This window comes from Salvelinus namaycush, chromosome 34 (assembly GCF_016432855.1).
Source record: "Salvelinus namaycush isolate Seneca chromosome 34, SaNama_1.0, whole genome shotgun sequence".
NCBI lineage: Eukaryota > Metazoa > Chordata > Actinopteri > Salmoniformes > Salmonidae > Salvelinus > Salvelinus namaycush.
In genome coordinates, this window is record NC_052340.1 from 21,948,963 (window position 1) to 21,973,886 (window position 24,924).

Here is a 24,924-nt window from a genome sequence, read left to right on the forward strand (position 1 = left end):
TATCCTGCTCACTCAAAGTGGCTACATATTTAGTGTACTCCTGAATACCCTACTTACTCAAAGTGGCTAAACATTTAGCGTACTCCTGACTATCCTGCTCACCCAAAGTGGCTACATATTTAGTGTACTCCTGACTACCCTGCTTACTCAAAGTGGCTACATATTTAGCGTACTCCTGACTACCCTGCTTACTCAAAGTGGCTACATATTTAGCGTTCTCCTGACTATCCTGCTCACTCAAAGTGGCTACATATTTAGCATACTCCTGACTACCCTGCTCACCCAAAGAGGCTACACATTTAGCGTACTCCTGACTACCCTGCTTACTCAAAGTGGCTACATATTTAGCGTTCTCCTGACTATCCTGCTCACTCAAAGTGAATACACATTTAGCGTACTACTGACAACCCTGCTCACCCAAAGTGGCTACACATTTAGCGTACTCCTGACTACCCTGCTTACTCAAGTGGCTACATATTTAGCGTTCTCCTGACTATCCTGCTCACCCAAAGTGGCTACACATTTAGCGTACTCCTGACTACCCTGCTTACTCAAAGTGGCTACATATTTAGCGTTCTCCTGACTATCCTGCTCACTCAAAGTGGCTACACATTTAGCATACTCCTGACTACCCTGCTCACCCAAAGTGGCTACACATTTAGCGTACTCCTGACTACCCTGCTTACTCAAAGTGGCTACATATTTAGCGTTCTCCTGACTATCCTGCTCACTCAAAGTGAATACACATTTAGCGTACTACTGACAACCCTGCTCACCCAAAGTGGCTACACATTTAGCGTACCCCTGACTACCCTGCTTACTCAAAGTGGCTACATATTTAGCGTTCTCCTGACTATCCTGCTCACCCAAAGTGGCTACACATTTAGCGTTCTCCTGATTATCCTGCTCACTCAAAGTGGCTACACATTTAGCGTTCTCCTGACTATCCTGCTCACTCAAAAGTGGCTACACATTTAGCGTTCTCCTGACTATTCTGCTCACTCAAAGTGGCTACACATTTAGCGTACTCCTGACTACCCTGCTTACTCAAAGTGGCTACACATTTAGCATACTCCTGACTACCCTGCTCACTCGAAGTGGCTACACATTTAGCGTTCTCCTGACTATCCTGCTCACCAAAAGTGGCTACACATTTAGCATACTCCTGACTACCCTGCTCACTCGAAGTGGCTACACATTTAGCGTACTCCTGACTACCCTGCTCACTCGAAGTGGCTACACATTTAGCGTACTCCTGACTAGACTATCCTGCTCACCAAAAGTGGCTACACATTTAGCGTACTCCTGACTACCCTGCTTACTCAAAGTGGCAACACATTTCGTGGAGCAAATTGGCGAATAACTCATGAACCATAATGAACCAAAGAGCTGTCAACAATTATGTGTGAGGGACTCATTTAACACTGGGAGTGAATGGGTGGGGCTGACATTGACAACAGGCAGACTAAACAGTATAATATTACCACTAGTGTGGGACCTACTACTCACACTAAACACTGTACAGTATTATTAACAGGTGTCATTTCACATAACTACAGTCGTCTGCAATAAACAAAAGTATGTGGACACCCTTTCAAATGAGTGGATTCTGCCTCTGGAAGCAACGTCAGCACAAGAACTGTTTGTCGGGAGCTTCATGAAATGGTGTTCCATGGCCTAGCAGCCGCACACAAGCATAAGATCACCATGCGCAATGCCAAGCGTTGGCTAGAGTGGTGTAAAGCTCGCCGCCATTGCACTCTGGAGCAGTGGAAACGTGTTCTCTAGAGTGATGAATCACACTTCACCATCTGGCAGTCCGACGGACGAATCTGGGTTTGGCGGATGACAGGGGAATGCTACCTGCCCGAATGCATAGTGCCAACTGTAAAGTTTGGTGGAGGAGGAATAATGGTCTGGGGCTGTTTTTCATGGTTCTAATTAGGCCCCTTAGTTCCAGTGAAGGGAAATCTTAACACTACAGCATACAATGACATTCTAGATGATTCGGTGCTTCCAACTTTGTTGCAGCAGTTTGGAGAAGGCCCTTTCCGGATTCAGCATGACAATGCCGGACAATGCCGGACCTCACAAAGCGAGGTCCATAGAGAAATGCTTTGTCGAGATCGGTGTGGAAGAACTTGACTGGCCTGCACAGAACCCTGACCTCAACCACATCGAACACCTTTATGATGAATTAGACTGCGAGTCAGGCCTAATCACCCAACATTAGTGCCCAACCTCACTAATGCTCTTGTGGCTGAATGGAAGCAAGTCCCCGCATCAGTGTTCCAACATCTTTTGGGAAAGCCTTCCCAGAAGAGTGAAGGCTGTTATAGCAGCAAAGGGGGGACCAACTCCATATTAATGCCCATGATTTTGGAATGAGATGTGTCCACATACTTTTGGTCATGTACTGTATAAGGAAGCGGCAGGGTGGGCCCATGTTGGCCTGATAAAGAGCACAGCAGAAGAGCTGACAGAACTTGAAGTGATGTAGAGTATCAGCAAAAGAGTTACACTGCTATTAGATTCATTGTAAAAACACAGTATATATCAGTCTCAAAGCAAAGGCACAAGGACACACACAGACTCTCTCTCTCATACACACACATACACAGACAAACACGGTCACACACACATACACACCACAGATATAGCTGTGCTTATTTCAATCGGGTGACATTTGTTGTTAACGAACACTGGAGAGGAGGTATGCCACTGGCTAACCTTTCAGCAGTGAATTATGGGAATTTACCTTCATGCCTCAGTGCTTTTGCTGTTCGGCTGCCGTTAGTGTCTAAATCAAAGGCTGGATCTGCTACATCGGCATTTTTCCCTCTGCAAGGGCAGCCGTCGCACAAGCGCTTGATGATGGGTGACATTTACCACGTAGCAGTGTTGTGGCCTTGTGCTATTGCAGACAGCAGCACAGCGCCCAGGAAGCACACACAAGTCAACAGCAGCTCTGCAATGGCAGCCATATTACCTTCATATCCCCTTACAACAACGAAATACGTGTGTGTGTGTGTGTGTGTGTGTGTGTGTGTGTGTGTGTGTGTGTGTGTGTGTGTGTGTGTGTGTGTGTGTGTGTGTGTGTGTGTGTGTGTGTGTGTGTGTGTGGACACAGAACTGAAGGGACACGTGTGGTCCTATGCTAAAAGAATGTAGTACATTTTGAAAAGATGACAGAAACTGCAAGTGTGAAGAAATGTAAAACTTTCTGAAGTAGTCATCATCCCTGCTAGCTACAGAACTTGTATTCGAAAGAGTTAAAAATAAGATGGTAACAAAAGATATCGAGAACTGAAAAGAGAGGTAGTTGTTCTAGGGGGATCAAGAGTTTCACAACTTCTGATAAGATACAGAGCCAAAGTCTAAAATATGACAAATTATATATTTTTTGCCTCGGGAGAGCCGAGCGACTGACTCTGCCTGACTCCGCAAAGCTCGACCCGTTTCTTCCTCAAGACGTCTCTAATTTATTTAACGGCTCAACGTAATTTTCCCTCAAAATGCTGTTTTCTCTTCTCACAGGCTCCTTCATGCTTCAGCATGTATTCTAATTACCGGTGGCTCGCTTTTATCTGAGTCCTGCTCCTCACTATACACTGACTCCAGCTTCCCTGGGATCTCATTTCATTAAGGAGCCTCATCTCTTCGTCTCTTTTTGGCGTGCTATTTATTTTCGGAGATCCAGCTTCAGTTACAGAGGAGGGAGGGAGATATAAAGCGGTATGTTGTATATCATAGAACCTGTTTAAAAAAAGGACTCTGTCGGAGTGCTGCATGCCATGTAGTTTTCCCATCCCACGTCGGTCGTATATGTGCTGGGCGGTTTCAAAACACGGTCCGTAGGGGCTTGGGAGAAACGAGAGGTGGAGCTGCTGGGGGAGGCGGGGGTTGGAAACGGATTAGCTCTGGCGTCCGAGTCGAGATTACCTCATTAAAAGTTGGAGCGGAGGGTTAAGGAAGTTTTCGTCTACGCCGGCTGATGTTAAGTGCTTCTGTAATTTTGCGCCTCCCAAATCAATCACAGCATTAACGTGTACTGTATAGCACACTGGACATGCTGTAGGAGACGTCTCAAAGCAGGGGATGGCAGGGGATGAGCTGGGAAATCATTTTAACGGCTCTTTGTTCGTTCAGAAGCAAACTAAGGCAAACTAAGTGAAATGGACAAATCCTCTCCCAAACTATCTCTGCTCTTACTGGCGTATCCTCAATCATCCAGCATATATGTTACATGGCTACATTGTTTTTTCAACAGCAAATTCTATTGTGATACACCCCCCATCTGATCAAAAGTCTTAACCTACATATGACTGGATGACTGCATTATTCCAGTAACTAAATCCCATGAAGGAAACAGACAGACAGAGGTTAGTCTATCTCACCCCGATACTGTATTGAGGAAGACATTCCCAGTAGGCCAGCATTATCTCCCGGGAGTCACAATGAAGCTCTTTGCATGTTATTACCCCCAAGTCTATTCTTCAGGATAGAAGCAAGTAGGGTTCAAATGAGTCCAGTGTTCTTCTGTCTCCAGCCTAGTTACAACAGGGAGCAGGAGGGGGATGTCAAAAAGGCTTTACGGTCGGACGGCGAAACGGTCCACGTTATCTCCCTGGGACAGGACAGAGCCGGGCATTTTCAGAGCGTTGTTTTCAACCTGTGACCACTCGCTGTGCCGCCATTAACACAGAGTTAATTAAAGCACAACTCGTTCTCTCAGCAGGGGGGCCTGAGCCTGCCATTTACAACAAATCTACCACACTGGTAACACAATACACACACACACACTGCAAACACACACACACACATGCATACACATATAGACATGCTGAACAGTTAATCAAATGGCAAACTAGACTATTTTTTTATTGACCTCCTTCTTTTTTTGCACTGGCTCTATAGACTAGACTGGCTCTATTCCCACACACATTCTAACACATACCACACTGATACTCCAACACACACACACAAGTAATGGCGCCAGAGGGGATGGCAGCCGTTTTATTGGCTCTTAACCAACTGTGCTATTTTGTTTGTTTTTTTGCATTGATTGTAACTTATTTTGTACATAATGTTGCTGCTACCGTCTCTTATGACTGAAAAGAGCTATTGGACATCAGAACAGCGATGACTCACCTCGAATTGGATGAAGAATTTTTCTTTAATGAGTCGGACAGGAAGGATATACTCCAAACTTCCTTTGCAATCTGTACTGTTAGCTAACGTTCAATCGCTGGAAAATAAATTGGACAAATTGAAAGCAAGTATATCCTACCAATGAGACATTAAAAACTGTAATATCTTATGTTTCACTGAGTCGTGGCTGAACGACGACATTAATAACATACAGCTGGCGGGTTACACACTGTATCGGAAGGATAGAAGGATGGTTTTTGCTCTTCACACACAATGCCACCACTCTGTTCATTGTCTATCCTTATTGCCTAGTCACTTTTACCCCTACCTACATGTACATATTACCTAAATGACCTCATCTAACTCTTACCCTTGCACATTGACTCGGTACTGGTACTTCTTGTATATAACCTTGTTATTGTTATTTTATTGTGTTACTGTTTCCTTTTTAATTTATTTAGCAAATTTTCTAACTTTTCAACTCTGCATTGTTGGCAAAGGGTTTGTGCATTTCACGCCAAAGTCTACACCTGTTGTATTCGGTGCATGGGACAAATAGCATTTGATTTGATTTGATTCATTAAAAGCGCAGCCTTTCATACAGCTTTACTGTATTTTGGGAGAAGCCATTTGATCACACACAAAGGCTTTCCTTTGATGGCCGCTTATAGGAGCTCTGTCCAATACTGATGACAGAAAGACTATCTTAAAACCACCATGCAATGCACACAGCTTGCATAGCAGGACTCCAAGACACACCAATATGTAATAGAAGGACGTGGGGGGCTTTTCACATCATGGGATCACACGGAGGTGGGGGGCTTTTTCACAACACAGAACCACACAAGACATGGGGGGCTTTTTCACAACCCGGGAACACACAGGAGGTAGGGGGCCTTTTTCACAACATAGGACCACACAGGACATGGGGGGCTTTATCACAAAACGGGACCACACAGGACATGGGGGGCTTTTTCACAACACAAGACCATACAGGACATGGGGGGCTTTTTCACAACACGGGACCACACAAGACATGGGGGGCTTTTTCACAACACGGGACCACACAGGACATGGGGGGCTTTTTCACAACACGGGACCACACAGGACATGGGGGGCTTTTTCACAACACGGGACCATACAGGACTTGGGGGGCTTTTTCACAACACTTTTTCACAACACGGGACCACACAGGACATGGGGGGCTTTTTCACAACACGGGACCACACAGGACATGGGGGGCTTTTTCACAACACGGGACCACACAGGAGGTGGGTTTGTCCATCTGTCTGTCTCTACAGGGCTATATAGGGCTATATAAAATAAAAATAATAATAAATAAAAAATAAAAATAAATAAATAAACTTGATTTGAAACTTGATCTACAGAGGGTCACAATGGGAGGGGTGTTGAGTGGTGGCGACACCCGCTCCAATGTGCTGACCGGTGCCGCTGCACCACACAGAGCCCTGGTAATACGGCCGGTCGCCCTCCTCCTCCGTCTCCGCTGTCAGATATGCTAGCCTGCTTTACCTGCTGCGATTCCATTAGCAGGCTGCCTGTTCCAGCACTCGAGTGTTTCTGTAGCATATTAAACAGATTAATAGAACAATGCTCCAGGGAGGGAGCGGCCTGTCAATCTCGGCTAAAAACACAAAAGCAGAAAATTAAAAAAGCCCATGGCTGAACTCCAGCACTGATAAAAAGGCGCTGGAATCTTGCGTGGAGAGAAAGGGGGTGGGAGGGACGGACGGATGGAAAAACACAGTTGGTAAATATTTATTCTCCTATCCTGCTTACTGAACACACACGGACACACACAAGCACACATACAGACGTACGCTCATTCACGCACACACATTCATAAACAGAGCTGCTACTGTGGTGACCAGAATGACAAGAAGGAACATTTGCTCAACAAGGAAGAAAACACAAAAGTTAACATTGTAACAGCAAGAATCCAACAAACCTTCCCTTACACCAGGAGAGTCAGTATTTTATGGCTTACTTGGATAAACTACAATCTACCTTTTACTCCAGATGCACTATTTTGCAATTATTAGACATCGCCCTCTGTTGATTCAATGCAAATCCAGAGTGCCTCCCTGCATTCTTCCATCCTCTCTTTTCTGATGTGAAGGAATATATATCAGAGGAATGGATCTGTGGGCCAAGCTGTGCCTGGTGGTGAAGGAGGAGACGTCTCGGTCTCATCCTGTGAGATTGGTGAGAAATTCAATCTGGTGCAGCAGTCTGTTTCTGGGCGAGATACTGGGAGATTGAGTGAGGTCTACAGAGACCCGAGAGGCTTCACTCCTGTCTTTAGATTCACAGGCATGGCACTCAAAGACAGAGAGAGAGAGAGAGAGAGAGAGAGAGAGAGAGAGAGAGAGAGAGAGAGAGAGAGAGAGAGAGAGAGAGAGAGAGAGAGAGAGAGAGAGAGAGAGAGAGAGAGAGAGAGAGAGAGAGAGAGAGAGAGAGAGAGAGAGAGAGAGAGAGAGAGAGAGAGAGAGAGAGAGAGAGAGAGAGAGAGAGAGAGAGAGAGAGAGAGAGAGAGAGAGAGAGAGAGAGAGAGAGAGAGAGAGAGAGAGAGAGAGAGAGAGAGAGAGAGAGAGAGAGAGAGAGAGAAAGGCAGAAGACAAAGCCCACATCACGACAGACAAAGAGCAAGCAGTGTGTGTGATGTGTTGTGTTGTGTTGTGTGATTGGGCCAAAGATGCAAAGAGGTGGTTGGCAGATGAAGCAATATATTCTCTCCTCATATTTTATGAAGTAAAAGTGCTCTGTTTGGGAAGAGGGAACAATATACACTATATATACAAAAGTATGTGGACACTGTAGAATGATGGCCGTAGAATGTTCTTACTGAAGACCTCAGTGACTTTCAACGTGGCACCGTCATAGGATGCCACCTTTCCAACAAGTCAGTTCATCAAATTTCTGCCCTGCTAGAGCTGCCCTAGATAAATGTAACTGCTGTTATTGTGAAGTGGAAACGTCTAGGAGCAACAGAGGCTCAGCTGCGAAATGGTAGGCCACACAAGCTCACAGAACCGGACTGCCAAGTGCTGAAGCGCCTAACGCGTGAAAATAATCTGTCCTCAGATGTAACACTCACTACCAAGTTCCAAACTGCCTCTGGAAGCAAAGTCAGCACAATAACTGTTCATTGGGAGCTTCATGAAATGGGTTTCCATGGCCGAGCAGCCACACTCAAGCCTAAGATCACCATGCACAATGCCAAGCGTCAACTGGAGTGGTGTAAAGCTCTCCACCATTAGACTCTGGAGCAATGGATATGCGTTCTCTGGAGTGATGAATCACAATTCACCATCTGGCAGTCCGACGGACAAATCTGGGTTTGGCGGGTGACAGGAGAACGCTACATGCCCGAATGCATAATGCCAACTGTAAGGTTTGGTGGAGGAGGAATAATGGTCTGGGGCTGTTTTTCATGGTTTGGGCTAGGCCCCCCAGTGAAGGGAAATCTTAACACTACAGCATACAATGACATTCTAGATGATTCTGTGGCAACAGTTTGGGGAAGGCCATTACCTGTCTCAGCATGACAATGCCTCCATACACAAAGCGAGGTCCATACAGAAATGGTTTGTCGAGATTGGTGTGGAAGAACTTGACTGGCCTGCACAGAGCTGTGACCTCAACCCCATCGAACACCTTTGGAATTAATTGGAACATAGACTGCGAGCCAGGCCTAGTTGCCCAACATCAGTGCCCGACCTCACTAATGCTCTTGTGGATGAATGGAAGTTCCAACATCTAGTGGAAAGCCTTCCCAGAAGAGTGGAGGCTGTTATAACAGCAAAGGGAGGGGACCAATTCATATTAATGGCCATGATTTTGGAAGGAGATGTTCGACAAGCAGGTGTCCACATACTTTTGGTCATGTAGTGTATCATAAACTCAACCCATTTCAACAATCACCATTGAGAACCATGAAAACCTGCAACCCTTTAGCATTCATCTCATTGTTTTATCTTCAACAAAACGGATCTGAATCTAGACAATAGAGTTAACAAAATGCGACAGAAATCAAGCAGAAGCAAAACGCAGGTACAGTACTGATCTCACTCTGTGAGTGCGGATGTTGCAAATCATTTTTAATAGTTGTCATCAGATGGTTCATTACATTAAACTATCCTGGCTAATATCCTCTAATCCAATGGCTCTCCCACATCCTGAGGCTATGAGCTCAGAGACAGGAGTGGCAGCGTTGGGGAGAGGAGGGAGGCAGTAGCCCAGTGTATAAGCAGGTTAATTGCCCTGATGCAGAGACTGGCTGGATCACAGCAAGAGGAGCCCATTTCAGTTCATTGTAAACCGTCCCATTCTGTAACCCTGTACTGTTCTGTTCCGTGCCAGCCAGGCACACAGGCAGACTGACAGGCAACACAGAGGTAGGTGGGAAGGCGGGCAGCCAGTCAGTTCCAGGGGCAGCACAGAGGCAGGCAGGCAGGCTCGCAGGCAGACGGGCAGCCAGTCAGTCCCAGGGGCAGCACAGAGGCATGCTGGAAGGTAGGGGTCTCACTGACTGTATGTGACTATGCGTGGTTGAGCGGGTTGTGTGCTCAGGGTGAGAACGCTGACACACAGCGCCACCTAAAGGAGGGAGATGTCAATAGCTTTGCTCCTCGACAAACCACCTCGGTCTAAACATATACACACAAACACACAAGTTGGTTCAGTCGGTACACAATACTCTTAGTTATCAGGTGTAGGTTCTTGCATTCCCCAAAGGAAGTGTGAATTCTCCAGTACTGAAGATGGGAGACTGTGAGATGTAGCCGAAGGAATCTTAGCCTCAGAGTTTGATCGAAACAGGTGGCTCTGGATCTTCTAATATTTCTATACGACCTGTCCTGGGGTCTGTCTCCGCCATCTTGACCTTCATATGGATGCCCTCTACTGCTCCATCCCAGAGCTCTGAGCTCTCTTCCTCTGAGTGTGACACCCTCCCCATCCACACACACACGCACACCTCAAGACCCCCTCCTATCCCTCACTCTCTGAGCTGGCCTCCCTCTCCTCCTCTTCTTCCTCCCCTCCCTCCTTCCGTCCCTCGTTTGCATTCCTCTCCTGGGCTGGGTCCTGGATCATCGCCCGCTCGGGCTGCCCGGCTGGCCCTGTCTGTTTTCATTCCCCTCTGAGAGGAGAAGTCATTTGGGAGAGAGGGGAGCAGATGACCAATGGCTTCTGACCTTTTCTCCCTCAATATAACTCCTCCGCGCCGCGCCGAGAAAGTGGCAATCAGGCTAGGCAGAAGTGACACCCTGATCTGAGCATGGCCGAGCCCCACACAATCACAGTGTCACTTCCCATCAATATGCGACTGCGGGTGGGTGGGTTGGTGGTTGGTTGGTGGTGGGGTGGGGGAATGGAGGGGTGTGCGGGTGAGAGGAGGGTTAGCTTAGCTGTGGTGCTGCACAGGTCACAGCCAGGACTCCCCTGACAACACACACAGATTAACACACACACACTGTTTGTTTTGCAGGACAGCAAAGACTAACTTGCATGCTTTCTCTTTGGTCCAGAAAATAATTTTCTGTTTCACCAACTACAAAAAGGATACCATTTGATGCCAGTTAGTCTTGGGCTTTCATTTCAATGCAGATTTTGAAGTGGGGACATGTGAGTTGGAGAAGCAGGGGGTTTCTCTTTTTTGTGCGGTCTCGCCATCCAATTGGTTGGTGTTGAGCTGCAGTTCCAAAGACCATTCCCACTATGAGAGGATTCATTCAGTCATTCATAGCAATAGATTACAGTGTCCATCCCGGCGTCTCCAGATTCCAGGCGAGTCAATTACATAAACCGGGGGAAAATCACAGGATAGTATTTCACGGCCTGCTCAATATGAGGCAGTTTCATGACTGTTACTGTCAGACGTGGCACATGTGGGAGGAGGACGTAAGCCAGTGTGAAATACAATGAAACGCTGTGCACTCTGGGAACACATGTTAGAACATGAGCTGCCATGAAATAGACTGACTTAGAGAGTGGTTTCAGGACATAGACTGTGGAGTAGTGGGCTCCGTTCTGTAAGCCACCAAAACAACCACGTCTGCACACCGGGGCCACAGTGAGCGTGGCTTCATAGTGGAACAAAGTATTGTGGGATGCGGACAAAGTATGCACAGTGGTGGATTAAACCGTGTTTAAACCAAGGAAATATGTAAAGAGGAATTATACTACAGATTATTTTCCAAATCACCTTAACAAAATGTCTCGGTGGAGCTGAGGGAAGAGGATAAATGAAGGCCACAGAAATGTGTGGGATATAATTAAACAAATTGTATGCCAAACTAAAGTTGTTGTTCAGGCATGAGTTTCCATGTTGAGACGAGAGAGAAGGAACACATCTAAGTGTTGATAGCCTCAAAAGGGGGCATTATCATTTGAAAAGATCCTGAATGTGTGGCTTCGTCCCCTCTGTGCTGAAAATAAAATTGCCTGATGTGTAAGATTTACCTTTGCCACGCTTGGCCCTGATCAGGCGCGAGGGTCGCAGCTCCACGTGTCATCTGGTGGCTCCATCGTCGTGCCTCCAATTTACACACAACGCTGCTCTATATTTCAAAGGAGCCCCAGCGCCAGCCTCCTGTTAGCCATCGCTATCTGGGCCCCACCGCGCGGAGGCAAGATTAGGCCAGCTGGAGAAACCGCTCGCTGCTCTGTACCCCCCCGTACCCCCTCCACACACCCCATTTACATTTTCATATGAGATTTTTCTCCCCTGCTCATCCCTCCTTCTCCCTCTTCCCCCTCCTGGGCCTTAACTAGCCTGTCCTCCACACACCTTTCTCTCTAGCTCTCTCCTTTCTTCAGATGGGCTGGAGGAGAGAAGTATACCGCCACGCATTGGAGACAGCTGGTATTGCTTGCTTGCTTTCTCTTTCTCTCTCTCTCTCTCCTCAGCTAATGGAATAATGAATGAAACTTTTGATGTAAAAACAAATAGTTCCTTAGCAGTGCAGCTTTCAATTATTTCCTCTTTAAGAAAGTGACATGCTTTAGCAGAACATAAATAGATCAGAGTTACTAATAAATCTGAATTGAGAAAAAATACATTCAAACAATATTGGCAAATTAAACAAGTTTGAGATAAAAAAGGAACACGCTCTCATGAGATTGTGAGCTGTTCTGTGAATTTGCAACCGAGCCTGAAACATTGTATGGCGAAAAGTGCAAAACGTCTAAATACACTGTCTGAGAAAGACATCTGAGTGCTACTTTCTCCCTACACTCCTCTAAACCATGTATATGCTGAGGAGATAATGAGAGTACTACTTTCTCCCTACACTCCTCTAAACCATGTATATGCTGAGGAGATAATGAGAGTACTACTTTCTCCCTGCACTCCTCTATTCCATGTATATGCTGAGGAGATAATGAGAGTGCTACTTTCTCCCTACACTCCTCTAAACCATGTATATGCTGAGGAGATAATGAGAGTACTACTTTCTCCCTGTACTCCTCTAAACCATGTATATGCTGAGGAGATAATGAGGGGGCTACTTTCTCCCTACACTCCTCTAAACCATGTATATGCTGAGGAGATAATGAGGGGGCTACTTTCTCCCTACACTCCTCTAAACCATGTATATGCTGAGGAGATAATGAGAGTACTACTTTCTCCCTACACTCCTCTAAACCATGTATATGCTGAGGAGATAATGAGGGGGCTACTTTCTCCCTACACTCCTCTAAACCATGTATATGCTGAGGAGATAATGAGGGGGCTACTTTCTCCCTACACTCCTCTAAACCATGTATATGCTGAGGAGATAACGAGAGTGCTACTTTCTCCCTGCTCTCCTCTAAACCATGTATATGCTGAGGAGATAACGAGAGTACTACTTTCTCCCTGCACTCCTCTAAACCATGTATATGCTGAGGAGACAACGAGAGGGCTACTTTCTCCCTGCACTCCTCTAAACCATGTATATGCTGAGGAGATAATGAGAGTGCTACTTTCTCCCTGCACTCCTCTAAACCATGTATATGCTGAGGAGATAATGAGAGTGCTACTTTCTCCCTGCACTCCTCTAAACCATGTATATGCTGAGGAGATAATGAGAGTGCTACTTTCTCCCTGCACTCCTCTAAACCATGTATATGCTGAGGAGATAATGAGAGTGCAACTTTCTCCCTGCACTCCTCTAAACCATGTATATGCTGAGGAGATAATGAGGGGGCTACTTTCTCCCTGCACTCCTCTAAACCATGTATATGCTGAGGAGATAATGAGGGGGCTACTTTCTCCCTGCACTCCTCTAAACCATGTATATGCTGAGGAGATAATGAGGGGGCTACTTTCTCCCTGCACTCCTCTAAACCATGTATATGCTGAGGAGATAATGAGAGTGCTACTTTCTCCCTGCACTCCTCTAAACCATGTATATGCTGAGGAGATAATGAGAGTGCTACTTTCTCCCTGCACTCCTCTAAACCGTGTATATGCTGAGGAGATAATGAGAGTGCTACTTTCTCCCTGCACTCCTCTAAACCGTGTATATGCTGAGGAGATAATGAGAGTGCTACTTTCTCCCTACACTCCTCTAAACCATGTATATGCTGAGGAGATAATGAGAGTGCTACTTTCTCCCTGCACTCCTCTAAACCATGTATATGCTGAGGAGATAATGAGGGGGCTACTTTCTCCCTACACTCCTCTAAACCATGTATATGCTGAGGAGATAATGAGGGGGCTACTTTCTCCCTACACTCCTCTAAACCATGTATATGCTGAGGAGATAATGAGAGTACTACTTTCTCCCTACACTCCTCTAAACCATGTATATGCTGAGGAGATAATGAGGGGGCTACTTTCTCCCTACACTCCTCTAAACCATGTATATGCTGAGGAGATAATGAGGGGGCTACTTTCTCCCTACACTCCTCTAAACCATGTATATGCTGAGGAGATAACGAGAGTGCTACTTTCTCCCTGCTCTCCTCTAAACCATGTATATGCTGAGGAGATAACGAGAGTACTACTTTCTCCCTGCACTCCTCTAAACCATGTATATGCTGAGGAGACAACAAGAGGGCTACTTTCTCCCTGCACTCCTCTAAACCATGTATATGCTGAGGAGATAATGAGAGTGCTACTTTCTCCCTGCACTCCTCTAAACCATGTATATGCTGAGGAGATAATTAGAGTGCTACTTTCTCCCTGCACTCCTCTAAACCATGTATATGCTGAGGAGATAATGAGAGTGCTACTTTCTCCCTGCACTCCTCTAAACCATGTATATGCTGAGGAGATAATGAGAGTGCAACTTTCTCCCTGCACTCCTCTAAACCATGTATATGCTGAGGAGATAATGAGAGTGCTACTTTCTCCCTGCACTCCTCTAAACCGTGTATATGCTGAGGAGATAATGAGAGTGCTACTTTCTCCCTGCACTCCTCTAAACCGTGTATATGCTGAGGAGATAATGAGAGTGCTACTTTCTCCCTACACTCCTCTAAACCATGTATATGCTGAGGAGATAATGAGAGTGCTACTTTCTCCCTGCACTCCTCTAAACCATGTATATTCTGAGGAGATAATGAGGGGGCTACTTTCTCCCTACACTCCTCTAAACCATGTATATGCTGAGGAGATAATGAGGGGGCTACTTTCTCCCTACACTCCTCTAAACCATGTATATGCTGAGGAGATAATGAGAGTACTACTTTCTCCCTACACTCCTCTAAACCATGTATATGCTGAGGAGATAATGAGGGGGCTACTTTCTCCCTACACTCCTCTAAACCATGTATATGCTGAGGAGATAATGAGGGGGCTACTTTCTCCCTACACTCCTCTAAACCATGTATATGCTGAGGAGATAACGAGAGTGCTACTTTCTCCCTGCTCTCCTCTAAACCATGTATATGCTGAGGAGATAACGAGAGTACTACTTTCTCCCTGCACTCCTCTAAACCATGTATATGCTGAGGAGACAACAAGAGGGCTACTTTCTCCCTGCACTCCTCTAAACCATGTATATGCTGAGGAGATAATGAGAGTGCTACTTTCTCCCTGCACTCCTCTAAACCATGTATATGCTGAGGAGATAATTAGAGTGCTACTTTCTCCCTGCACTCCTCTAAACCATGTATATGCTGAGGAGATAATGAGAGTGCTACTTTCTCCCTGCACTCCTCTAAACCATGTATATGCTGAGGAGATAATGAGAGTGCAACTTTCTCCCTGCACTCCTCTAAACCATGTATATGCTGAGGAGATAATGAGAGTGCTACTTTCTCCCTGCACTCCTCTAAACCATGTATATGCTGAGGAGATAATGAGAGTGCTACTTTCTCCCTGCACTCCTCTAAACCATGTATATGCTGAGGAGATAATGAGAGTGCTACTTTCTCCCTGCACTCCTCTAAACCATGTATATGCTGAGGAGATAATGAGAGTGCTACTTTCTCCCTGCACTCCTCTAAACCATGTATATGCTGAGGAGATAATGAGAGTGCTACTTTCTCCCTGCACTCCTCTAAACCATGTATATGCTGAGGAGATAATGAGGGGGCTACTTTCTCCCTACACTCCTCTAAACCATGTATATGCTGAGGAGATAATGAGGGGGCTACTTTCTCCCTACACTCCTCTAAACCATGTATATGCTGAGGAGATAATGAGGGGGCTACTTTCTCCCTGCACTCCTCTAAACCATGTATATGCTGAGGAGATAATGAGAGTACTACTTTCTCCCTACACTCCTCTAAACCATGTATATGCTGAGGAGATAATGAGGGGGCTACTTTCTCTCTACACTCCTCTAAACCATGTATATGCTGAGGAGATAATGAGGGGGCTACTTTCTCCATACACTCCTCTAAACCATGTATATGCTGAGGAGATAATGAGAGTACTACTTTCTCCCTGCACTCCTCTAAACCATGTATATGCTGAGGAGACAATGAGAGGGCTACTTTCTCCCTGCACTCCTCTAAACCATGTATATGCCGAGGAGATAATTAGAGTGCTACTTTCTCCCTGCACTCCTCTAAACCATGTATATGCTGAGGAGATAATGAGAGTACTACTTTCTCCCTACACTCCTCTAAACCATGTATATGCTGAGGAGATAATGAGGGGGCTACTTTCTCTCTACACTCCTCTAAACCATGTATATGCTGAGGAGATAATGAGGGGGCTACTTTCTCCATACACTCCTCTAAACCATGTATATGCTGAGGAGATAATGAGAGTACTACTTTCTCCTGCACTCCTCTAAACCATGTATATGCTGAGGAGACAATGAGAGGGCTACTTTCTCCCTGCACTCCTCTAAACCATGTATATGCCGAGGAGATAATTAGAGTGCTACTTTCTCCCTGCACTCCTCTAAACCATGTATATGCTGAGCAGATATGAAGTGCACTTTCTCCTGCACTCCTCTAAACCATGTATGCTATAATGAAAGGCAACTTCTCCTGCACTCCTCTTACCATGTAATCTGAGAGATATGAGAGTGCTACTTTCTCCCTGCACTCCTCTAAACCATGTATATGCTGAGGAGATAATTGTCTCTAGACTTTGGCTACAGCTCAGGGGAATATCCTGGAGAATAAGGAGCTGATCGACTCTCTGAACCAGACCAAGTCTAGCAGCGCCCTCATACAGGACTCACTGAGGGAGTCACACAGACTCCAGGCCTCCCTGGACCAGGTACACGTGCGCACGCACACACACACACACACACACACACACACACCACATACACACACACACACACACACACACACACACACTCCGCTTCCTCTCACACACTGAGCTGTAAACCTCCTCATCAACCTCCCATAGGGTTTGTACACAACACCCCAAACTGCTGTGTGTGAATGACAGAGGAGAATACATCAACCAATCACAGGAGAATAGAAGAGTCTGGAGTCTGTCAGAACAGATGGAACACTCCGAGAGAGAGGGGGGTGAAAGAGAGATGAGACAGAGATGCTCTGGGCTGAGAGAGAGAGGGATTGGAGAAGGATTGAGTGTGAGAGATTGATTGAGGGAGACAGGGTGCATGAGAGGGAGAGAGATGGAAAGACGGAGGAAGGGAGAGTGTGATTGAAGAGGAGAATAAGACTGAATGGTTAAACTAAATGGATACTGTGTGTTACTGTGTGTTGCTGTGTGTGTTGCTGTGTGTGTTGCTGTGTGTTACTGTGTGTGTTACTGTGTGTGTTACTGTGTGTGTTGCTGTGTGTTGCTGTGTGTGTTGCTGTGTGTTACTGTGTGTGTTGCTGTGTGTGTTGCTGTGTGTGTTACTGGTGTTACTGTGTGTGTTGCTATGTGTGTTGCTGTGTGTGTTACTGTGTGTTACTGTGTGTTACTGTGTGTTACTGTGTGTGTTGCTGTGTGTGTTACTGTGTGTGTTACTGTGTGTGTTGCTGTGTGTTGCTGTGTGTTACTGTGTGTGTTGCTGTGTGTGTTGCTGTGTGTGTTACTGGTGTTACTGTGTGTGTTGCTGTGTGTGTTGCTGTGTGTGTTGCTGTGTGTTACTGTGTGTGTTGCTGTGTGTTGCTGTGTGTGTTACTGTGTGTGTTGCTGTGTGTGTTGCTGTGTGTGTTGCTGTGTGTGTTGCTGTGTGTGTTGCTGTGTGTGTTGCTGTGTGTGTTGCTGTGTGTGTTACTGTTGTGTGCTGTGTGTTGCTGTGTGTTGCTGTGTTACTGTGTGGTTGCTGTGTGTGTTGCTGTGTGTGTTGCTGGTGTGTTGATGCTGTGTGTGTTGCTGTGTGTGTTGATGGTGTGTGTGTGTTGCTGTGTGTGTTGATGGTGTGTGTGTTGCTGTGTGTGTTGCTGTGTGTGTTGCTGTGTGTGTTGCTGTGTGTGTTGCTGTGTGTGTTGCTGTGTGTGTTGCTGTGTGTGTTGCTGTGTGTGTTACTGTGTGTTGCTGTGTGTTGCTGTGTGTTACTGTGTGTTACTGTGTGTTGTTGTGTTACTGTGTGTTACTGTGTGTTGTGTTACTGTGTGTTACTGTGTGTTACTGTGTGTTGTGTTACTGTGTGTTGCTGTGTGTTGCTGTGTGTTGCTGTGTGTTACTGTGTGTTACTGTGTGTTGCTGTGTGTTGCTGTGTGTTACTGTGTGTTACTGTGTGTTGCTGTGTGTTGCTGTGTGTGTTACTGTGTGTTGCTGTGTGTTGCTGTGTGTTGCTGTGTGTGTTGCTGTGTGTTACTGTGTGTTACTGTGTGTTGCTGTGTGTTACTGTGTGTTACTGTGTGTTGCTGTGTGTTGCTGTGTGTGTTACTGTGTGTTGCTGTGTGTTGCTGTGTGTTACTGTGTGTTACTGTGTGTTGCTGTGTGTGTTACTGTGTGTTACTGTGTGTTGCTGTGTGTTACTGTGTGTTACTGTGTGTTGCTGTGTGTGTTACTGTGTGTTACTGTGTGTTGCTGTGTGTTACTGTGTGTTGCTGTGTGTTACTGTGTGTTGCTGTGTGTTGCTGTGTGTGTTACTGTGTGTTGCTGTGTGTTGCTGTGTGTTGCTGTGTGTTGCTGTGTGTTGCTGTGTGTGTTACTGTGTGTTGCTGTGTGTTGCTGTGTGTTGCTGTGTGTGTTACTATGTGTTACTGTGTGTTACTGTGTGTTACTGTGTGTTGCTGTGTGTTGCTGTGTGTTGCTGTGTGTGTTACTGTGTGTTGCTGTGTGTTACTGTGTGTTGCTGTGTGTTACTGTGTGTTACTGTGTGTTGCTGTGTGTTGCTGTGTGTTGCTGTGTGTTACTGTGTGTTGCTGTGTGTTACTGTGTGTTACTGTGTGTTGATGTGTGTTGCTGTGGGTGTTGCTGTGTGTGTTGCTGTGTGTTGCTGTGTGTTGCTGTGTGTTGCTGTGTGTGTTGCTGTGTGTGTTGCTGTGTGTGTTGCTGTGTGTTGCTGTGTGTTGCTGTGTGTGTTACTGTGTGTTACTGTGTGTTACTGTGTTGCTGTGTGTTGCTGTGTGTGTTGCTGTGTGTTGCTGTGTGTGTTGCTGTGTGTGTTGCTGTGTGTTACTCTGTGTTGCTGTGTGTTGCTGTGTTGCTGTGTGTTACTGTGTTACTGTGTGTTACTGTGTGTGTTACTCTGTGTTGCTGTGTGTTACTGTGTTACTGTGTGTTACTGTGTGTGTTACTCTGTGTTGCTGTGTGTTACTGTGTTACTGTGTGTTACTGTGTGTTGCTGTGTGTTGCTGTGTGTTACTCTGTGTTGCTGTGTGTTGCTGTGTGTTACTCTGTGTTGCTGTGTGTTGCTGTGTGTTGCTGTGTGTTGCTGTGTGTTGCTGTGTGTGTTGCTGTGTGTTGCTGTGTGTGTTGCTGTGTGTTGCTGTGTGTGTTGCTGTGTGTTACTCTGTGTTGCTGTGTGTTACTCTGTGTTGCTGTGTGTTACTCTGTGTTGCTGTGTGTTGCTGTGTGTTACTCTGTGTTGCTGTGTGTTACTGTGTGTTGCTGTGTGTGTTGCTGTGTGTTACTGTGTGTGTTGCTGTGTGTGTTGCTGTGTGTTGCTGTGTGTTGCTGTGTGTGTTGCTGTGTGTTACTGTGTGTGTTGCTGTGTGTGTTGCTGTGTGTGTTGCTGTGTGTTGCTGTGTGTGTTGCTGTGTGTTGCTGTGTGTTACTCTGTGTTGCTGTGTGTGTGTTGGTGGAAATATTTATTTATTTATTTAATCATAAGCATTTAGACCTAGGTCATTGTCTGTATGTCTGGCTGTCTGTCTGGCTGGCTGTCACCCTGGCTGTCACCCTGGCTGTCACCCTGGCTGTCTGTCTCTGTCTGTCTGTGTGTGTGTGTGTGTGTGTGTGTGTGTGTGGTGTGTGTGTGTGTGTGTGGTGTGTGTGTGTTGTGTGTGTGTGTGTGTGTGTGTGTGTGTGCTCAATGAGCAGTGTCTCTATCAACTCAATTAACCATGAGGACATTGAGTCCCACATTATACTTTACAGCCAATTACAGAGAATGATAATATTAACAGCACTCTTTGCCCACAGCAATGTTGGTTTTAATTGTGGGTTTCTTTTGGCCTTTGTTGAGATGGGATGGAGTTGAGGTGTGCTCAAGTCTGTGTGTCTGTGTGTGTGTGTGTGTGTGTGTGTGTGTGTGTGTGTGTGTGTGTGTGTGTGTGTGTGTGTGTGTGTGTGTGTGTGGTGTGTGTGTGTGTGTGGTGTGTGTGTGTGTGGTGTGTGTGTGTGTGTGTGTGTGTGTGTGTGTGCGCGTACCTGTACCTCTGTTTGTGCATGAGGAAAATATAATTATTCCTCTAGGGGGCAGTGTGATACCAGTTCTGACTGTCTCTCTCCTCTCTCCTCCCTCTCTCTCTCCTCCCTCTCTCTCCTCCCTCCCTCTCTCTCTCTCTCTCTCCTCCCTCTTGCTCACTCCTCCCTCTCCCTATCTCTCCTCCCTCTCCCTATCTCTCCTCCCTCTCTCTCTCTCTCTCTCTCTCCCCTATCTGATTTCCTCCCTTTCTCACACCACACCTCCCCATTTTTGCTCTCACATTCCCCCCGCTCTCACATTCCCCCCGCTCTCACATTCCCCCCTCTCTCACATTCCCCCCGTTATCACATTCCCCCTGTCCTTATATCTCTCTTGCTCTCTCTCCTCTTTCACTGCCTCTTTCCTATTTCCTGTTATTTTCTCACCCTTTCTTGTTCATTCCACTGAATTTCTTCTCCCCTCCCTCTTCATCCCCTCTCTCTTCACCCCTCCTCTTCCTCCCCTCTTCACCTTCTTTCCTTCCTCTTCATCTTCTTCCCTCCCTCTTCTCCCCTCTCTCTTCCTCCCCTCTCTCTCCCTCTTCTCCCCTCCTCTTCCTCTTCCTCCTCTCTCTTCCTCTTCTCTCCTTCCTCTTCCTCTTCTCCCATCCCACTTATCACCTCCCTCTTCCTCCTCTCCCTCCCTCCCTCTTCTCTCCCCACCCTCTTCTCTCACCTCCCGTTTTCTCCTCTTCTCCCCTCCCTCTTCTCCCTTACATCTTCCTCTTCTCGCCTCCCTCTTCCTCCTCTTTCCTCCCACCTCCCTCTTGGTCTTTCTCCTCTCCCTTCCCTTCCCCTCCCTCTGTCTCTCCCTCTCTCTCCATCTCTCCCCAGGAGCGTGATGCCTACCTGCCGTTAGCTGAAAGTGCCAGTAAGATTTATTTTGTCATAACGGACCTCTCTAGGATCAACAACATGTACCGGTTCAGCCTGGCCTCTTTCCTACGCCTGTTTCAGAGAGCACTGCAGAGCAAGAAGGTAACACACACACACACACACACACACACACACACACACACACACACACACACACACACACACACACACACACACACACACACACACACACACACACAGAGGGACGTTAATCCTGTATTTGCAGAGTGTCCCCAGCCAGACGGAGAGGAAGGGTTCAGCTGTGTTGACATTCTCTCCTAACCTTCTCCAGCCCCTCTGAGCTCCCTATATTTCCTCCCATCAGACCCCTCTCCTTTCCTCCCATCACACCCCTCTCCTTTTCTCCCATCACACCCCTCTCCTTTTCTCCCATCACACCCCTCTTCTTTTCTCCCATCAGACCCCTCTCCTCCTATCAGACCCCTCTCCTCCTATCAGACCTCTCTCTCCTCCCATCAGACCTCTCTCTCCTCCCATCAGACTCCTCTCTCCTCCCATCATACTCCTCTCTCCTCCAATCAGACCCCTCTCACCTCCCATCAGAACCCTCTCACCTCCCATCAGACCCCTCTCACCTCCCATCAGACCCCTCTCACCTCCCATCAGACCCCTCACCTCCCATCAGACCCCTCTCACCTCCCATCAGACCCCTCTCTCCTCCCATCAGACTCCTCTCACCTCCCATTAGACCCCTCTCTCCTCCCATCGACCCTCTCCTCCTCCATCAGACCCCTCTCTCCTCCCATCAGACCCCTCTCTCCTCCCATCAGACCCCTCTCCTCTCATCAGACTCCTCTCTCCTCCCATCAGACCCATCTCTCCTCCCATCAGACCCCTCTCTCCTCCCATCAGACCCCTCTCCTCTCATCAGACTCCTCTCTCCTCCCATCAACTCTCTTCCTCCCATCAGACCCCTCTCTCCCTCCCATCAGACTCCTCTCTCCTCTCCTCCCATCAGACCCTCTCTCCCCCATCACACCCCTCTCCTCCTCCCTCAACCCCTCTCTCTCCTCCCATCAGACCCCTCTCTCCTCCCATCAGACCCCTCTCTCCTCCCATCAGACCCCTCTCTCCTCCCATCAGACCCCTCTCTCCTCCCATCAGACCCCTCTCTCCTCCCATCAGACCCCTCTCTCCTCTCATCAGACCCCTCTCTCCTCCCATCAGACCCCTCTCTCCTCCCATCAGACCCCTCTCTCCTCCCATCAGACCCCTCTCTCCTCCCATCAGACCCCTCTCTCCTCCCATCAGACCCCTCTCTCCTCCCATCAGACCCCTCTCTCACTGGGTGTAGTCATGGTATGACAATGGGATCAGGAGGGACTGGGTGTAGTCATGGTACTATAATGGGATCAGGAGGGACTGGGTGTAGTCATGGTGGGATAATGGGATCAGGATGGACTGGGTGTAGTCATGGTGGGATAATGGGATCAGGATGGACTGGGTGTAGTCATGGTACTATAATGGGATCAGGATGGACTGGGTGTAGTCATGGTGGGATAATGGGATCAGGATGGACTGGGTGTAGTCATGGTACTATAATGGGATCAGGATGGACTGGGTGTAGTCATGGTGGGATAATGGATCAGGTGAACTGGTGTAGTCATGGTGGGATATGGATCAGAGGACTGGGTGTAGTCATGGTGGGATAATGGGATCAGGAGGGACTGGGTATAGTCATGGTGGGATAATGGGATCAGGATGGACTGGGTGTAGTCATGGTGGGATAATGGGATCAGGAGGGACTGGGTGTAGTCATGGTGGGATAATGGGATCAGGAGGGACTGGGTGTAGTCATGGTACTATAATGGGATCAGGAGGGACTGGGTGTAGTCATGGTGGGATAATGGGATCAGGATGGACTGGGTGTAGTCATGGTACTATAATGGGATCAGGATGGACTGGGTGTAGTCATGGTACTATAATGGGATCAGGATGGACTGGGTGTAGTCATGGTGGTATAATGGGATCAGGAGGGACTGGCCCCTCACACACAGACACACTTATTCCCATTTGCTAGATATTTATCTTCTCAGCCCACCTCAACCTTTCCATCTTCTGAAATAAACACACACACAGTTTGGCTGCCTGTTGCTACGGTGACCAGCTGCTGCTTGGCGACATTCCTGGATGGCACCGTTTACAAAGAGAACCCACGGGATTTGGGGAATTAGCGCTTAGTCTCACCCCAACGAGAGTTCACACACTGTACAATAGCCTGAGTTGTGTGTGTCGCTGAACGTTGCGCTCGGCGTGTGTGTGTGTGTGTGTGTGTCTGTGTGTGTGTGTGTGTGTGTGTGTGTGTGTGTGTGTGTGTGTGTGTGTGTGTGTGTGTGTACTGTGAGCTATGTATGATCTCTGATTGGTAGATGGTCTCAGAGCTGAGATGAAAGCAGTAAGGGGGAGAGATGAGGAGAGATACTGGGGTCATAGAGAATAGAGATGAAGGCAGTAAGGGGGAGAGATGAGGAGAGATACTGGGGTCATAGAGATGAAGGCAGTAAGGGAGAGATACTGGGGTCATAGAGATGAAGGCAGTAAGGGAGAGATATGAGGAGAGATACTGGGGTCATATAGATGAAGGCAGTAAGGGGGAGAGATACTGGGGTCATAGAGATGAAGGCAGTAAGGGAGAGATACTGGGGTCATATAGATGAAGGCAGTAAGGGAGAGATATGAGGAGAGATACTGGGGTCATAGAGATGAAGGCAGTAAGGGGGAGAGATGAGGAGAGATACTGGGGGCATAGAGATGAGGGCAGTAAGGGGGGGAGATGAGGAGAGATACTGGGGGCATAGAGATGAGGGCAGTAAGGGGGGGGAGATGAGGAGAGATACTGGGGTCATAGAGATGAAGGCAGTAAGGGGGAGAGATGAGGAGAGATACTGGGGTCATAGAGATGAGGGCAGTAAAGGAGAGATGAGGAGAGATACTGGGGGCATAGAGATGAAGGCAGTAAGGGAGAGATGAGGAGAGATACTGGGGTCATAGAGATGAGGGCAGTAAAGGAGAGATGAGGAGAGATACTGGGGTCATAGAGATGAATGCAGTAAGGGGGAGTGATGAGGAGAGATACTCGGGTCATAGAGATGAAGGCAGTAAGGGGGAGTGATGAGGAGAGATACTCGGGTCATATAGATGAAGGCAGTAAGGGGGAGAGAGGAGAGATACTGGGGTCATAGATTAAGGCAGTTATTGGGGAGATGAGGATAAATACTGGGGGCATAGAAAATAGAGATGAAGGCAGTAAGGTAGAAATACTGGGGTCATAGCGATGAAGGCAGTAAGGGAGAGATGAGGAGAGATACTGGGGGCTTAGAGAATAGAGATGAAGGCAGTATATGTGGAGAGAGTGAGGAGAGATACTGGGGTCATAGAGTATATGAAGCAGTAAGGGGGGAGATGAGGAGATATGAATTTTCTGGGGTCATGGAGAATTAAGGGGAGCGAGTATGAGGAGATATATAGTTCTGGGGTCATAGAGATGAAGGCAGTAAGGGGGAGCGTATGAGGTGAGAGATACTGGGGTCATAGAGAATTGAGATGAAGCAGTAAGGGGAGATGGGGAAGGGGGGAGAAGGGGAAGGACGGGGGGGGGAGGGGAAAAAAAAAGAGAAGGGAGGAAGGGAGAGAGAGAG

General features: G+C 47.2%; 2 protein-coding genes across 2 annotated transcripts in view; one reads left to right on the forward strand and one right to left on the reverse strand.

Annotated features, from left to right (window-relative positions):
- Nucleotides 1-6,548: 6,548 nt before the first annotated feature.
- LOC120028430 (cytoplasmic dynein 2 heavy chain 1-like) lies at nucleotides 6,549-21,974 on the forward strand. The gene is made up of 4 exons (XM_038973650.1): nucleotides 6,549-6,623; nucleotides 16,709-16,843; nucleotides 21,224-21,367; nucleotides 21,954-21,974. Exons 1-4 carry the CDS (start codon nucleotides 6,549-6,551, stop codon nucleotides 21,972-21,974), a joined length of 375 nt encoding a protein of 124 aa, XP_038829578.1.
- Nucleotides 21,975-22,833: 859 nt separating this feature from the next.
- The window catches only part of LOC120028431 (cytoplasmic dynein 2 heavy chain 1), a 121,760-nt gene continuing 119,669 nt past the window's right edge, over nucleotides 22,834-24,924 (reverse strand). The window contains exon 72 of the mRNA XM_038973651.1: nucleotides 22,834-23,088. Within this exon, the coding sequence (XP_038829579.1) occupies nucleotides 22,834-23,088 (255 nt within the window). The remainder of the gene's footprint in view (nucleotides 23,089-24,924) is intronic.